At 41.7% G+C, this 15,486-nt stretch overlaps 1 protein-coding gene across 6 annotated transcripts in view; it reads left to right on the forward strand.

Annotated features, from left to right (window-relative positions):
- LOC140731666 (rap1 GTPase-activating protein 2-like) overlaps positions 1 to 15,486 on the forward strand; it is a 492,373-nt gene that overhangs the window by 210,498 nt on the left and 266,389 nt on the right. For all 6 annotated transcript variants that reach the window (XM_073053304.1, XM_073053305.1, XM_073053306.1 and 3 more), the window contains one exon: positions 15,105 to 15,140. In XM_073053304.1, the coding sequence (XP_072909405.1) occupies positions 15,105 to 15,140 (36 nt within the window). The remainder of the gene's footprint in view (positions 1 to 15,104; positions 15,141 to 15,486) is intronic.

Raw genomic sequence — 15,486 nt, forward strand, 5'->3', positions numbered from 1 at the left:
AGTTAACAAATTTCACGGCACATGCTGATGATAATAAACTGATTCTGATTCTAATGTACTTTCCTCGATCACCACCTCTAGCAGGGCATTCTGAATACCCACCTCTCTCTATGTGAAAAAAACTTAACCCCTGACAATCCCGCTATACTTCCCTCCAGTTAACTTAAAATTATGTTCCCTGGTATTCGCCATTTCTGCCCTGGAAAAAAGTCTCTAGCTACCCACTTGATCTATGCCTCTTAACATCTTGTATACCTCTATCAAGTCACCTCTCTTCTTCCTTTGCTCCAAAGAGAAAAGCCCTAGCTTCTTCAGCCTATCCTCATAAGATTTACACTCTTATCCAGGCAGCCAAGAATATTGATTGGGTAGACAAGGTTCTGGTATTCTCTCAATATTAACTGTGCATGGAAACATATGTCAGAGACATCTGAAGACACAATGCACTAACATCTTCCCCACCCTTTTTCTTGGAAGGTGGATGTGGGTTTCCTAAGGAGTTTCTAATGTTAGAATGTGAAAGGTTTTGTGAGGTGATGAATGTTGGGAAATGGTGTCAAAATCCCTTTTTACTCATGGTGGAAAAGCCTGTAAGACATTAGTATCAGTATAATTGCCAGGAATTCTCTGAGTGCTATGAATATTTCAACAGCCTATTTCTGTTGAGTTTATTTACAATTAATTAACAGAGAAATCTCTTCAACACAGTTAGAAATTCTGATCATCTCTCCAACTACTGATTGTCTTGCCAACTTCCTGCTGTCTGACTGGGGTTTATTCAAGGTACTGTAATCCTGAGTCCTTAATAGAGACAGATCCAGTGAATTCAGTATGTTGATATGAAAATCTGACCTTGATGTGAAAGAATCCTTGAAAACGTAGAAATGCTGCTGACATTTACCAGAGAGTTGGGGGTGAAATCAGTTTTATTACTGAAGTTTCATTCATGGTAATGCATATAAGATGTTGGAGGAAATCAGCAGGTCAGGCAGCATCTGTGGAGAGGAATGAACAGTTAACATTTCAGGCCAAGACTCTTTATCAGGACCTTTGGCCCAAAATGTTGACTGTTTATTCCTTTCCATTGATGCTCCATGGCCTGCTGAGTTCCTCCAGTGTTCTGTGTGTGTTCTTCTGGATTTCCAGCATCTGCAGAATATTGTGTTTAAGGTTTCTTCATGGGGCCGAGGGAGTGAGTGACTGGGCATTTGATGGGAAGAGGACTACAGCAAAACTCAGGCCCTAGTAAAGAATAGAGCACCAACTTACATTTATATGGCACCCATATTATGGCAAAAGAAAATCCATGACATTTCATAGGTAGGGCGGTAGTGGTTAGTGCAACACTTTACAGTATGGCCAACCCAGGTACAATTCCCACCGCTGCCTGTAGGGAGTTTGTATGTTCTCCCCGTGTGCACATGGGATTCCTCTGGATGTTCTGGTTTTCTCTCACACTCAGATTGGTGGGTTAATTGGCCATTGTAAATTGTCCCGTGATTAGGCTCGGGTTAAATCGGGGGATTGCTGGGCAGCACGGCTTGAAGGGCCGTAAGATTCCACGCTGTATGTTAATTTTTAAAAATTAAACCAAATATGACTTCGGGCATTCATTCGTCAGGTCATCAAATTGTTGCTCAAAGTGGTAGGTTTTGAAGAGGGCCTTAAAGCAGGATAAGGAATTGAAGACTTAGGGTGAGAACTGCAGAGTTCGGAGAGCGGGCAGATGAAAGGAATGCTGTCATTGGTGGAGTGATAGAAACCAGGGATATGTAAAAGGTCAGAAGTGGTGATCCTGTACAGATGTTGAAGGAATAAGCAAAGACTAAAACAGTCAGAGTTCCTGTGGCTGCTGTTGGTTCTGTGGTAATAATATATAATGGTACCAGAACAGGCCATTCAGCCCATTATACCAGTACTGATCCATGTGCTAATCTAATCCCATTTGCCTGCCCATTGTCCATCTCTTTTCATTCCCTGCCTTTTCATGTGCCTGAGTAAATGCCTCTAAAGTGTTACTATCATATCTGCCTTCACCATTTCCTCTGGCAGCTCATTCCAGACACCTATCAGTCTGTGGTAAAAATAAACTTGCCTCATAAATCTTGTTTAAATTTCCACCCCCCCCCACCCCCAGCCCCACCTTAAAGCTGGGCCTTCTAGCATTTGACACTTCCAACTTTGGAAATGGACTCTCATTATGCCTCTCATTACTCTTTATACTCAAAATTTAAAAATGAAGTATAATGTTACGAATTAATTAACCTGTATGAATATAGGGTAAGGAGTCTTTATTTAGTATAATGTATTGATATATATATATTTTTCCTGTACTCTGTATTATATGTAAATTAATTGTTAAAAATATTGGGAAAAAAATAAAGTATTATTTTTTAAATTATTAAAAAAATAGAAAAATAAAAACAAAAAGGTAAAATAAAATATATATATATATATAATTCTATCAATTCTCCCCTGCTCTGCTCCAAAGAAAACAATCCAAGTATGCCTAACCTCTCTGTAGAGGAAGAAATGTTTCCCTTTAGTTGAACAGTGAGGGGCTGAGATGAGGTCAATATGCCAGTGTTTTATTATGGCAGGTCAGGAATTTGTTATCATAAAACATAAACTGCAGCTGAATAAGAATGCATAATAAGGGGCAGAGATGGAGGGCTCTTTCCTTCTTGAAACGGTGCTGGGCTCTCTGCAATCAAGCAGTCCCACTCCCTGCCCTTTCCCCTGCAACTAATTCCAAAGGCTGTTCCAGTTCCCCTTTTGACAGAGAATTTGCGAAAGCCCTTTTTGAAAGCCCAGATTGAATCCGCCTCTAACACCCCAGCAGGCAATGATGACCAGATTCGAAACACGCACTGTGCATGAAGAGCTATACACACAAGATGCTGGAGGAACTCAGCAGGTCAGGAAACATCTATGGAGAGGAATGAACGGACAACGTTTCAGGCTGAGACCCTTCACTGGGTCTGGAAAGGAAGGCAGAATGATTGGGGTGAGGGGAAGGAGTACAAGCTGGCACATGATAGGTGAAACCAAGTGAGGGGGGGAGATGGGTGGAATGAAGGGAGAAGCTGGGAGGTGATAGGAGGAAGAGGTAAAGGGATGAAGGAGAAGGAATTTAGTAGGGGAGGAGAATGGGCCATGGGAGAAAGGGAAGGAGGAAGAGCACCAGATGTGCAGGTGAGGAATATTTGTTCATAGAATGTGAATGTTCCTCCAAGAGAACCACAGACTTGCTATTGGGTTTGGAGGTTTGCATGCCTCATTGACCCAGAGAACTATGTTGGCTGGAATCGAGGCCTTGTGCTTTGGCTGTAGGCAGGGTCACCCATGGCAAACAGGTCCAAGGGTAGAGGCCAGACTAAGAGTGATCCACCGGTCCTTCGGGGACTGGAGGTTCAGCTCAGTGCTAACAACCCTGACTGGTCAAAAAAAAATTGTTATGGAAATCACAATGAAGAATGTGTGCAGTGGTATTTGTTGGCACGTGACCAAGTAGTTAAGGTGTCGGTCTAGTGATCTGAAGGTCGCTAGTTCGAGCCTCAGCTAAGGCAGCGTGTTGTATCCTTGAGCAAGGCACTTAACCAGACATTGCTGTGCAACGACACCGGTGCCAAGCTGTATCGGCCCTTGCCCTTCCCTTGGACAACATCGGTGGCATGGAGAGGGGAGACTTGCAGCATGGGCAACTGCCGGTCTCCCATACAGCCCTGCCCAGGCCTGCACCCTGGAAACTTTCCAAGGCGCAAATCCATGGTCTCTCGAGACTAATGGATGCCTATTAAAAAAAATGCAGTGGTATGGATAGAGAGTGATGGAGGGCCTTCACTGCTATCTTAAACACCAGCAGCAGGAAGAAGAATATGAATGTTGTAATGTCTTCACATACAGTGCATATTAAGGGACAGTTGTATAACATTAAAGAGGTAGGGGTTTATTTGTAAGACTGAGCATTTAACCTATGTACAAACTGAACCTCTGTGCTGCCCCTGCTGCACACTGAGTCAGAGTTGCATTGTGATAAGGTCGATTGTTTATTCCTCTCCATATTCCTGAGCTGCTGAGCTCCTCCAGCATTTTGTGTGCGTTGCTCTGGATTTCCAGCACCTGCAGAATCTCTTGTGTATATGCTGCACAAAAGCACTTTTTACCAGTCAGCTTAAAATCCCACAGAAGAATCAGAACAGAAGGTTAGACCCCACAAGGTATGAAGAACTGTGGGATGATTCATCATCTCACAAACATTGCACGGTAAATATTTTGCACCATGCTGCATTTAGTCTTCAACATATTAGATGGTGTTCACTGCTTATTCTGGTTAAATAAATTAAACATACTCAGTTATGTGTTCAGTTTCTAGGTGCAGAATTATTAACATCTATTCCCATTTCTCATACAGTAACAGTTTTCAGAATATAAAATGGAGATTAGGGAGTAATTAAACATGCCCTGTACATTCAGATAATCCATGTCTTCATTTGCATTTATATGGAGCTGGGAGAACCATTTCTTTCCCTGTAAATCTCATTTGCTTCCAGAAGATTAATTAGCCAGAACTGCTCAAGTAGCTGCTTCACTGTAAAACTGAGCTGATGGTCTGGATGGATTTATTTATTTATTCATTTATTTTATTTAAAGATACAGCACAGCAATGAGCCCTTCTGGCCCAATGAGCCTGTGCCCTCCCCCAGTTACACCCCCTAATTAACCTCCTAACCCACATGTCTTAGGGATGTAAGAGGAAACTGGAGCACCCAGAGGAAACCCATGCGTTCACGAGGAGAACGTACAAACTTCTTATGTAAACCGGGTTGCTGGTGCTGTAATTGCATTACTCTGTTACCCTACTGTGGGGACAGGAGGGGCCGCAACAAAGTAAAATAACTTGAATTCATTTTATTCAGCAGGAGGGGTATTTACAGGGACAAGATCTCATTCCTGCCTCTATTTCCCACCCACCCTGAATCTGGAGTAAGGCGAACGTAATTGTGTATCTCTGCATTTTAAAACCTGTTCGTCCCTAATTATTCCCACCTCTGATTAGGGTTTATCAACTTGAAATGTTAATCCTGATTCTTCCTACAAGAATGTTATATTGGCTGCAGAATATTTGGCAATTTCACTTTTGATTCTCATTTCTAACAGCAGCTATATGCTAATTTTGTCTATGTATTGTATTTTATTTTATAATAGATTTTGCTTTCATTTTGGATCTTCTTTTAAATGTTTGCACAATTGCAGACCCAAGCAACAGACAATACACTTTCCATGTATTATTAAAGCCCCGTTTATTGTCTCACCTACTTGAACTGATTGTTAACACATCCCTGGGATGAGTAGAGAGCTAGAGGCTGGGTAGATGATTGAGTATGCTGCAGTTACAGCAGGCGACAGAGAAAGTCGGAGACAAATGTGTCTGATTTTTATCTTAGATGAATGAGGTTCCTTGAGGCTGGAGTGAAAACTCAAAACATTTTGATTTTATAGAGCCAGGGAACAGAACAGTGCAGAAACCAAACATAGATTAAACTGGATGTTTGGAGAAAATGCATCAGGTAAACAAACATAAAATTGCATTTATTTGACAGCTCTGGCATCTTAAGTAACCAAGCAATGTTTATTATGAAACAAAAATGTAATACCAGGCCACATAGTTGGAGGGAGAGAGAGATAGAGAGAGATTAGGACAGATGATAACAGAGTTCAAGTTTATTGTCATTCAACCAAACACATGTATACAGATAAACAAAACATTGTTCTGCTGGGGCCAAGGTACATATAGTCACACACAGCACATATAGTTACAATCCCATACACACAGTTGCAAAATAATATTAACACAAGTCCCTGAATGGCTTGGCCTGAAGATCGACAGGTTGACATAAAACACGGGGTACATGTTTATGTAAGACAGCATAATTGAGTAAGGAGAGAGAGATAATGAGATGAAATGTTATAAAGAGGGAGTTTCAGAGCAGAGGAAGGTTGAAGTATAATCACTAAGGTTAATTACTCTCCCATCTACCAGTGGTAGAGTGATTAACCTGAGAAGCCTCAGGTTGAATGAAAGAGCAAAGAGATCCGGGGGATCGGAGGTAGGAGGCTGTCAGTCAAGGGACTTGGATATGGGATGATCTTAATACTGAGATGTTATCAAAATCTGGAGCAGCATTGGCATAAATGGGTTAACAAGACTTGGAACTAAATTGTGGGCAGAAAGTTTTGTTTGAGGACATGTTTATGTGAAAGCATGTTGTCAGGAGACTGGTGATATTTCTAAGCCTGCAGACACAGCTACTGGAAAAAAAATCTGACTGTACCAATTAATTATAATGGGGCACAGTTAATGAATGCTGTTAAACTATCCTAAGGGAAACTTAGAAAATTTATATTTTTGAGACTTTTGACATGAGAGATAGTGGTTTGAAGAATGAGCTTCAAATTTGCCTTACTGAGGTTATGTTTCCACTCGTCATTTTCCTTCAGGCCTTCACACATTGAGATTGTTACAGCCATTTAACTTTTGCTGAGGTCCTGTCCACGGTGAAGTGGAATTGCCATCTTTGGTTGGACTTACTGCTGGAGGTATCATCAAGTACCCTTCTGCCTCCAGCCACCCAGCCTCACAATCCGACCATACCTCAGTGCACTGTGACCCTCCACAATTGAAAACTCTCCAGTATTTGATTGGATGATTTGGATAAAGTGACAGGATGTGATTTTTTTTCCCAAACTGTGCCAATGGCACTAAGTGGGGTGGAATTGCGGGGAGTTTGCAGAGGAGTTACAGTGCAATTGGCCAAATGGGCAAAGGCAAGGCAAATTCAGTCTAACATGGATAAATGCGAAGTTTTTCATTTCAGTAGGAAAAGCAGCGAGGTTGCATATTATTTAGATTAGGGGCTCTCCAACCTTTTTATGCCATGGATCAATAGCATTAACAAGGGATCCATGGATTCCAGGTTGGGCACCCCTGATTTAAATGGTGTCGGAATGGTAAGTGGTTACGTACAAAGAAACATTGTTGACCTTGTACACCGGTGACACTTGCTATTAAGAAGACATAAAGCATATAGACCTTCATACAAGGTAAGTTTAGCCCTGGTGGATACAACCCAGCTCATCACAGGCAAAGCATGGAGCATGGAGCACTGCCACATGAAAGCAATATCCATCATCAAGGACCACCACCATTCAGGCCATGCTCTCTTCTTGCCACTACTATTAGAAAAAGGTATAGGAGCCTTACATCCCACGTCACCAGGTTCAGGAGCAGTTATTAGACTTCAGCCAAAAGAGTGTTACAGGAACTAGTGTGGATAACTACACTCATCACAAATCTGAACTGATTCTACAACCTATCGACTCACTTTTTTTTATTTGTAGAAATTTGTCTTTTGCACTTAGGTTGTTTGTCAGTCTTTGTTCATGTATAGTTTTTCATAAATTCTATTATATTCCTTTATATCCAGTGAATTTCCTGTAAGAAAATGTATCTCAAGGTAGTATATGGTAACATAGATATATGTGATAATAAATTTACTGTGACTTTGACTTTTGACTTTGGAATGATAATATCTTGTTACAATTAGACAGTGGTCTGTTTCTGGGAATGTCTGCGAAGAGCAAAAATACTGTGTACATTCTCTGATAATAAACGGAACTATTTGAGGTCTTGGTAAAACCATGCTTGGACTTTTGTGTGCAGTTTTAGCCTCCTTACTGAAGAACAAATATGCTTGCCAAAGGAGGAGGGCAGTAAAGGTTCACAGATTGATGACAGGGCCAATGTTTGGGGAGAGATTAGGTTTGTATTCACTGGAATTGAAGAGAACGTGCATAAATCTAACTGAAGCTTATGAACTTTTGTCGGGGCAGGAGATTAAAGACTGTGATGAGGAGAAGCTTCTCCACTTAGAGCAGGATCCCAACATTTTTTATGCCGTGTACCCCTACCATTAATCGAGGGGTCTGTGGACCCCAGGTTGGGAACCCCTGGTTTAGTGGGTGGTGAACCTGTAAAATTATACAGTGGGTTGTAGAGGCTAAGGCACTGAATATATTTAAGGAAATTGATAGGTTTTTAGACACAAAAGGCATTGGGGGCACAGGGAGTGAGCCAGACTATGAGTTGGGATAAGTTGCCAGAAAATGATCAGCAATATCCAAAGGATCCCACACATGCTGCTTATAGACTACTTGTACCACTCCCTTCTGAGAAGAGGCTATGCCACATGCACGACAAGACCACTAGACTCAGAAACAGTTACTTCCCCCAGCCGTCTGGCTGATCAACGCCTCCACCCATTAACCCACCCCACCAAAAGAAAATATAGAAATGCATATTAGTATCAGTAAAGCAGAGGCTAAGTGTGTAATCTGGGGAAAAATCATCCAAATGTGGCAAGAAAGATGGGACAGAGAGGGGAAAGGGAGGCATTTATATCAAATACAAAAGAGTGTTACAGGCACTAGGGTAGGCAATGGACACAGAAGAGAGGAAACTGTGTGGACGAGGTTAAGGCTGGGGCACTGTGCACTAAACAAAACATTGAAAATGACAGGGAAACACCAGACAGGTTTGTGTGAGAAATGTCAGGAAGAGGAGTCTGTAGAACATGTAATTCTGAGTTGCAGGAAGTATGGGATACAGAGAGAGATGATGAGAATTAAGCTATAGGGAATTGGGGGTGCAGGAATTCACACTAAAAGGGTTACTGGGCATGGGTGAGAGAGCACAGGTCAAGGTATTTTCAGCTTTCTTAAAGGATACAGGGTTTTTTTTTATATAGGATATGATGGATTAACAGGAATAGGGTACTAGGATGGCCAAAGAAGGAAGGATAAAGTGTACATGGGGGGGGGGGGGGGGGGGGGGTGTGTGTGTGTGTGTGTGTGTGTGTGTGTGTGTGTGTATATGGGTGAAGGGATTTAGAATGTAAGTCTATCGTCTGATCCACACTCCGGAGCAGGAGGTGGCGGTAATGCACCATTAAGCTGGGTGCCAACCACTGTAAAACAAGAAGAAGAAGAACCCACCCCACCACCCCACTACTTTCACATCATCTACTCCTCTCCACAGCCCCTTCACCGCCCCCCCCCCATGCACAGCCACTTACATCGTGTTTTATAGGATTGCTTTTATTTTTATATCTTGTGTTTTTTTGTGTTGCATTGGATCTGGAATAACAATCATTTCATTTTTTTGTATACTTACACACTGAAAAATGACAATAAATAATCTTAAATCTTGAATCATGAATTTTCAGCCATAATTTTATTCACTCGCCTACCATTTTCAATGTAGTGCACATTTTGTCACTGGGTCAAAATTCTGGAACTCACTACTTATAACACGGAAGTACCTTCACCGCAGATGGACCACACTGGATTCGGAAAGCAGCTCACCAACTTCTTTTCAAGGCCAGTTAAGAACATGCAATGAAAAGCTGGTCTTTCCAGTAAGCCCTATCGCAAAATATATGAAGAATGCAATAAGTGGTTATAAAGTGCACCGTAAAGAAAATAACTTGCTAGGCTAAGGGGAAAGAGTGGAGGAATGACATTGAATACGTTGCTATTCAAAGAGCTAGAGTGAATTCAATGGGTTGTTTGTTCTGTTTCTGTGCTGTAACGTTTGTGTTCTGTCTATCTCAGTTCCCAGTCTGGTGTCCTTGCTTAATGGTATTGGTCCATGGCATAAAAAAGTTGGGAAGCCCTGATCTATTTGATAGCTTTTATGTGACCCATGCTTCATATTTCCACAACTATGACCATTTTTAAAAAAATGCTATTTTAGTACATGATGTTATTCCATAGCTGTTCCTAGCCGTGCTTTTGGGATTTGGAGAGATGGTGTGATGGATGTCCAGCACTGACCATAAGGCTTCCAACCACCATGCACAATGCAGCTGATACCTCAAGCATTGTTTCAAACAAAGCTCTACTGCACTAGTGGTTTCTTCATTCTGGGTTACAAACCTTTGGTGATGCCCATACATCAAGCAATCCATGGGGTTCTATTTTTAAATTTGACCTATCAAACTTCTAACCTCCCATTGTGAGGAGATGAATGAGTGCTTGGTTCAACTGTGGTGACCGGGGCTTTTGAAAACAAATTCAATTCTCTGTTCATTTTATGTTCAGTGATGATCAAATTTGTGCACAAAATTGCCCCTGGATCAGAACTCAATTAGCATGTTCTCAGGCAGAAAGTCAGAAGAGTGATTCATGTCCAAAGTGGGTGAAACTTCAATGTTCTGCAAAGGACAGAGCTTAGACACTAAAGAAAGCCTTACAGGATGTATTCTTGCACATGCTAAGAATAAGAAGTTGGAGCAGGAAATGGTCGTTCACCACTTCCTGAGTGTTGAGTGACGCAACATGCAGAACGCTGGCGAAGCTCAACGAGTCAGGCAGGATCTGTGGAGGAAGACATTACTGTTTGAGACTCTTCATTGGGACTGGAAACATCGAATGCCAATTTCTCTCCATAGATGCTGCCTGACCCGCTGAGTTCCTCTAGAGTTTCATGTGTTGCTCCAGATTCCAGCATCTGTGTCTCCATTCAGTGAGGTTTCAACTGATTCCTTGCCTCTTCAATGTTTCTTATCCCATTTCCTTCTGCTCTCAATATTAACCTGGCTCCTTCCGGCAGCAATGAAGGGTAGCAGTTAGGGTAATGCTGTTACAGTGCCAGAGACCCAGGTTCTGTCTGTAAAGAGTGTGTACATCCTCCCTCCTTCCATGTGGGTTTCCTCCGGGTGCTTTGGTTTCCTTCCACGTTCCAAAGCTGTATGGGTTATTAGGTATATTGGTCACATGGATCTAATTGGGTGGTGTGAGCTTGTTGGTCCAGAAGGACCTGTTATCATGCTGTATCTCTAAATAAAATTAAATTAAATTATAATATATTTAATCCCAAGTCTTGAAGTGTGCAGGATTCCATAGACCCTGAGTGAAGAAATTTCTGTTCATCCTCATCCTAAATAGCAAACTTCTTATCCTTAAACTGTCTCAGTAATGATAGTTTGAAGAGTCATTCCTTTTCTACTTGCTGAAGTTTCCGGCCTTGAGAAGCACAAAAGAAGAGGCTGAGATTTGATTAGAAGCTTGGAGTTCGTGCTGAAGTGTTGGACAAATGGTGTGACTTAGAGAAATTGAATGATGTACCAAATCCTTGCAACCAATTTGCAAAACTTGTATTGGTGTTGTACTGGCTGCCTACAGCAACAATGTACTTCCACAAGAATGCAGAAGAATATCACTTAGCAACTGAACCTAGCAACTAAATTCTCACAAAATGTTTCCTTGAAAGGAATTGTAAAGGTAAAACCCTTTGATAAGTGAGTTTTATAACAATATTTTTAGCAAATGAATTTCTTTCTTTCATTAAAACTCACCAGCAGTACTGCCTGGACCAAGAGTCACAGAGTGCAGAAGGCCAGCTTCAGGTCTGATTGGGTTGTGTAGGAAAAGTAGATCACTCTTGAGCGCGAAATCAAGATTGGAGGTTTATGTGAGGATGGTGGGCTTCGATTCCCTCACAGCACCAGAGATCTAGGCTCAATCCTGACCTCAGATTTTGTCAGTGTTAAGTTTGTAGATTCTCCACATGGTTTGCTCTGCGCACTCTGACTTCCTTCCACATCCCAAAGACATGCAAGTTGGTAGGTTAATTGGCCACTGTGCTGACATTGGAGAGGATTCAGAGGAGGTTCACAAAAATAATTCAGGGAATGAAATGCTTTTCATACAAGGAGTGACTGATGGCCCTGGGCCTTTACTTGCTGGAATTTTGAAGAATGAGGGGGGATCTCATTGAAACCTATCAAATATTGAAAGGCCTAGTTAGAGTGGATGTGAAGAGGATGTTTCCTATGGTGGGGGTGTCTAGGACCAGAGAGCACAGCCACAAAATAGAGGACGTCACTTTAGAATGGAGATGAAGAGGAATTTCTTTAGCCGGAGGGTGGTGAATCTGTGGAGGCTGAGTCACTAGGTTTATTTAAGACGGAGATTGATAGATTCTTGATTAGAATGGGCACTAAAAGTTATGGGGAGAAGGCAGGAGAGTAAGGTTGAGAGGGAAATGGATCAGCGGAGCAGACTCAATGGTCCAAATGGCCTAATTCTACTCCTATGTCTTACAGCCACTGTAAACTGCCCCTGGTGTATAGGTGAGCGGTAGAATTTTGGGGAATTGATGAGAATATAAAAGATGGAATTAATACAGGATTAGTGTAAATGGATAGCTGATGATCTGTTTGGACAGCGCACCTCAGGGTCTGTTTCTGTGCCTTAAGTCTCCATCTCTGGTCAGCAGATACAGATTTCAGCTACGTGGGCAGGGTTTGATGATGGGGTGATACCTTAGCAAAACAACTGTGGGTTGAGGAGCTGAGCCTGGGAGAAAGGTGTACAAATTATGACTTAAAATAAAGTGGAAGGAACACCAGTTTTTAAATTAAATTTGAAATTTTAATGCAACAGAGTCCATGAAGCTCTTTTTAAAAGCACACCCTGTAGTGACCTATGCAATGATTGAGCAGGCTGGGCCTGTACCCACTGGAGGTCAAAATAATGATCTTTGAGGCCCTCCTTTGGTCAAGGACAACCATGGATATTGCATCCTAGTGTCTACATGATACGCAAACCAAGGCAGTACAATGTGGAGAGCAAGCTGTTGCCCATGCAACAGGCTTCCCCTCTCCACACAGCTGATGAATCCGAAGGAATGGCAGAGACAGTTACAGTTTGGCACCAGCAGCATTGCAGGAGTTGCCAGTCAGATTTGAACTCAATGTAGGACTGCCTTAAGGACTCCAGCTCGGGATTTTCCCTTGTGGTTTACTTCCAAAGCCTTCCCCATGAGTGGGTATAGCCTCAAGGCAGCAGAGGTTTGAGATCAGAGTTTTCTTTCAACTGGATGAGCTGCCCATCACGTCTGACGAGCCCCAGTTTCAGAATAAAGAGTTGCATGGTAAAGGTGAAGATAAGGAAATTCTTCCCTCAAGGAGTTGAGAGTTGTTGAAATTCTGTTGAATTGTGAGGCGTAGAGGCTGCGTCCGACAGATGTTCAGCTCCATAATGGAGTCAACGCCAAAGGAAGTGGAGTTGATTACAACAGGTGATTGTGGCTAAGATCAGAACAGCCATGGAGATACAAAACAATGCAGATGTTGGAATCTATAACTTGGTAGGTGAAGCAGCATCTGTGAGGAGATATGAATTGTTGAGGTTTTGGGGCAAAACCCTGCCTCAGGACAAAGATTGCAGAGAGGAGAAGGCCAGCATAAGGAGGAGAGTGGAATGGTGATACAGAGGCCAGTGTTGACCTTATCAAATGCCAGAGCAGACTTGAGGGACAGTAAGGCCTAATCTTCTATTTTTTATGGAACTAAAAACATTTCTACCCTCAAGGATTCGGGGCTAGAAATGTACAGGGTAAGTCTATTGTGGACTGTTGTCATTCCAAGTTGACATGTCCTTCTTATTTTGCCTTTTTTGAATGCAAGTACTTGCCTACTTCTCCTCAAGAGCATCCATGCATTAATGTTCTGTCAGAATAAGAAAGTGTTGGAAGATATTTACAGGCCATTTGTGTTAATAGTGTATACAAGCCATCCAAACCCATCTGCATTTCCTCTTGAAGCAACACACAGAAAATACTGGAGGAACTCAGCAAGTCAGGCAGAATCTTTGGAGGGAAATGAACCTTCAACATTTTGGGCCAAGATCCTTAATTGGGACCAGAATGGAAAGGGAGCAGAAGCTTTAATAAGAAAGTGGAAGGAGAAGGAAATAAATCATCCTGGCATGTTTTAGTCTTCCTCTGTGATTCAACAACATTAGACAGGGAAGCATTGCTACCCCTACCATCTTTTCACATTGTGATTGGATTTCTAGGTATAATTAATTGGGATAAAGCTTTAATTTGTGTCATTACTGAATTGTTTATTTTGACCATTTATCAATGTTCACTACATAGATTGGGGCACCTCCATTGTTGCTGAAATTCCAAGCAGTTTCATAGAATTGGTCCCAGCTAAAAGTTGAGTCCAGTGCCAGGTGGGGAAAGGATGAGCAAGCATTTGTTCAGAGAGAGGGTGTAGAGGATGGAGGGATAGAGAAGCGAGTTAGAGAAGTGTAGAGAGGGAATTTTAGAATTGAGATCTTTGGAATGGTGGGGCAATTCAATTTGTGGATGGAGTAATCAAATGTAATCTTAGTAAATGAGAAGACAAGACTGCAACATGGGTGTTATGTGCAAACTAGATATAAGATTCAAGATTGTTTATTGTCATTCTTCAGTACATGAATGTAAAGGAGAATGAAATGATTGGTATTCCAGATCCATTGGGCATAAAATACACAATAAGCATAAAGAAGACAATAAAAAAGCAAAAAAGAAACACGGCAAATATAAACATAAGAACTATCTTATAAAACACAATGTACAAGTAACCGTGTAGCTGTATATACATGAGAAGATATGGCCTCACTCAAACAACAGTTGAAGTATTGCCGACAACATACCAGTCAGTAAATCCATAGGAGGTCATCTCACAGAAGGGTCAGATGAAATATTTGCAGCCAGCATTTTGTCCTTGTTTTTCAGTATTTGTCAACAGTTTTTCTCACCTCTGCATAATTGCTTTGCTGGCAAGAGTAAGTCAATTGAATCGGAAACAATCCATCTGCATCCCAGCCAAACAGAGCATTCAGATTGATTTTTGACTCTTGCTTTCTGGATTATTTCATTGGACTGTGCAAAACTGGAACATGTTACTGGAGTACAATATACAGATTACTTAAGAGTATAATGCTATTAGTTGCTAGGGGAGGTTTTTGCTTTACAGGAGGGATTACTTGCATATGGCGGGCTGGAAGTGAATGGGGCTTAGGCAGTGTGTGGTACCAGCAAGTGTAGCCAGCTAGCCATTCCAATGCTCAACAGCTTGCAGCCTGGACACCAGCTGATTCATACGGGGAAACCTCATCCAATCAAGAGAAAATTGTTTCTTTTTTCTGGTCGTTGCTTTGTACTTGTGAATGATTAATTTTCATTTTGTCTTTTTTCTTTGCAGGATTGATAAGGCTACCGTGGCTGCCCTGAGACAGAGGTGAGTAATCTGCTGTGTTGGTATTTGAATACAGGGCCAAATTGGCAATGACCCTGCCCCATCTTTTCAGGTCAGCGTTCATAAATCCTTTGTTGTATTTGATAGAACATTGAATAATCATGCACTTGTTGACTGGGCTTATTGAGGTAGCATTGATCTGATTCTTTTCCTGAATATGTTTGAAATGCTGACATTTATTTTCTCATTTCTGACTCCACATGCACTCTCGATATTCTGAGATCTGCAGGAAGTTATTGCAGATCTTAATTACCTGATCCCATTTTGTAGTGCTGCACTGGAATTTAGCATTTAGCCAAAAGTATTAGTAAATTAGATGTTATGCTGT

This window comes from Hemitrygon akajei, chromosome 8, assembly GCF_048418815.1.
Source record: "Hemitrygon akajei chromosome 8, sHemAka1.3, whole genome shotgun sequence".
NCBI classification, from domain to species: Eukaryota; Metazoa; Chordata; class Chondrichthyes; order Myliobatiformes; family Dasyatidae; genus Hemitrygon; species Hemitrygon akajei.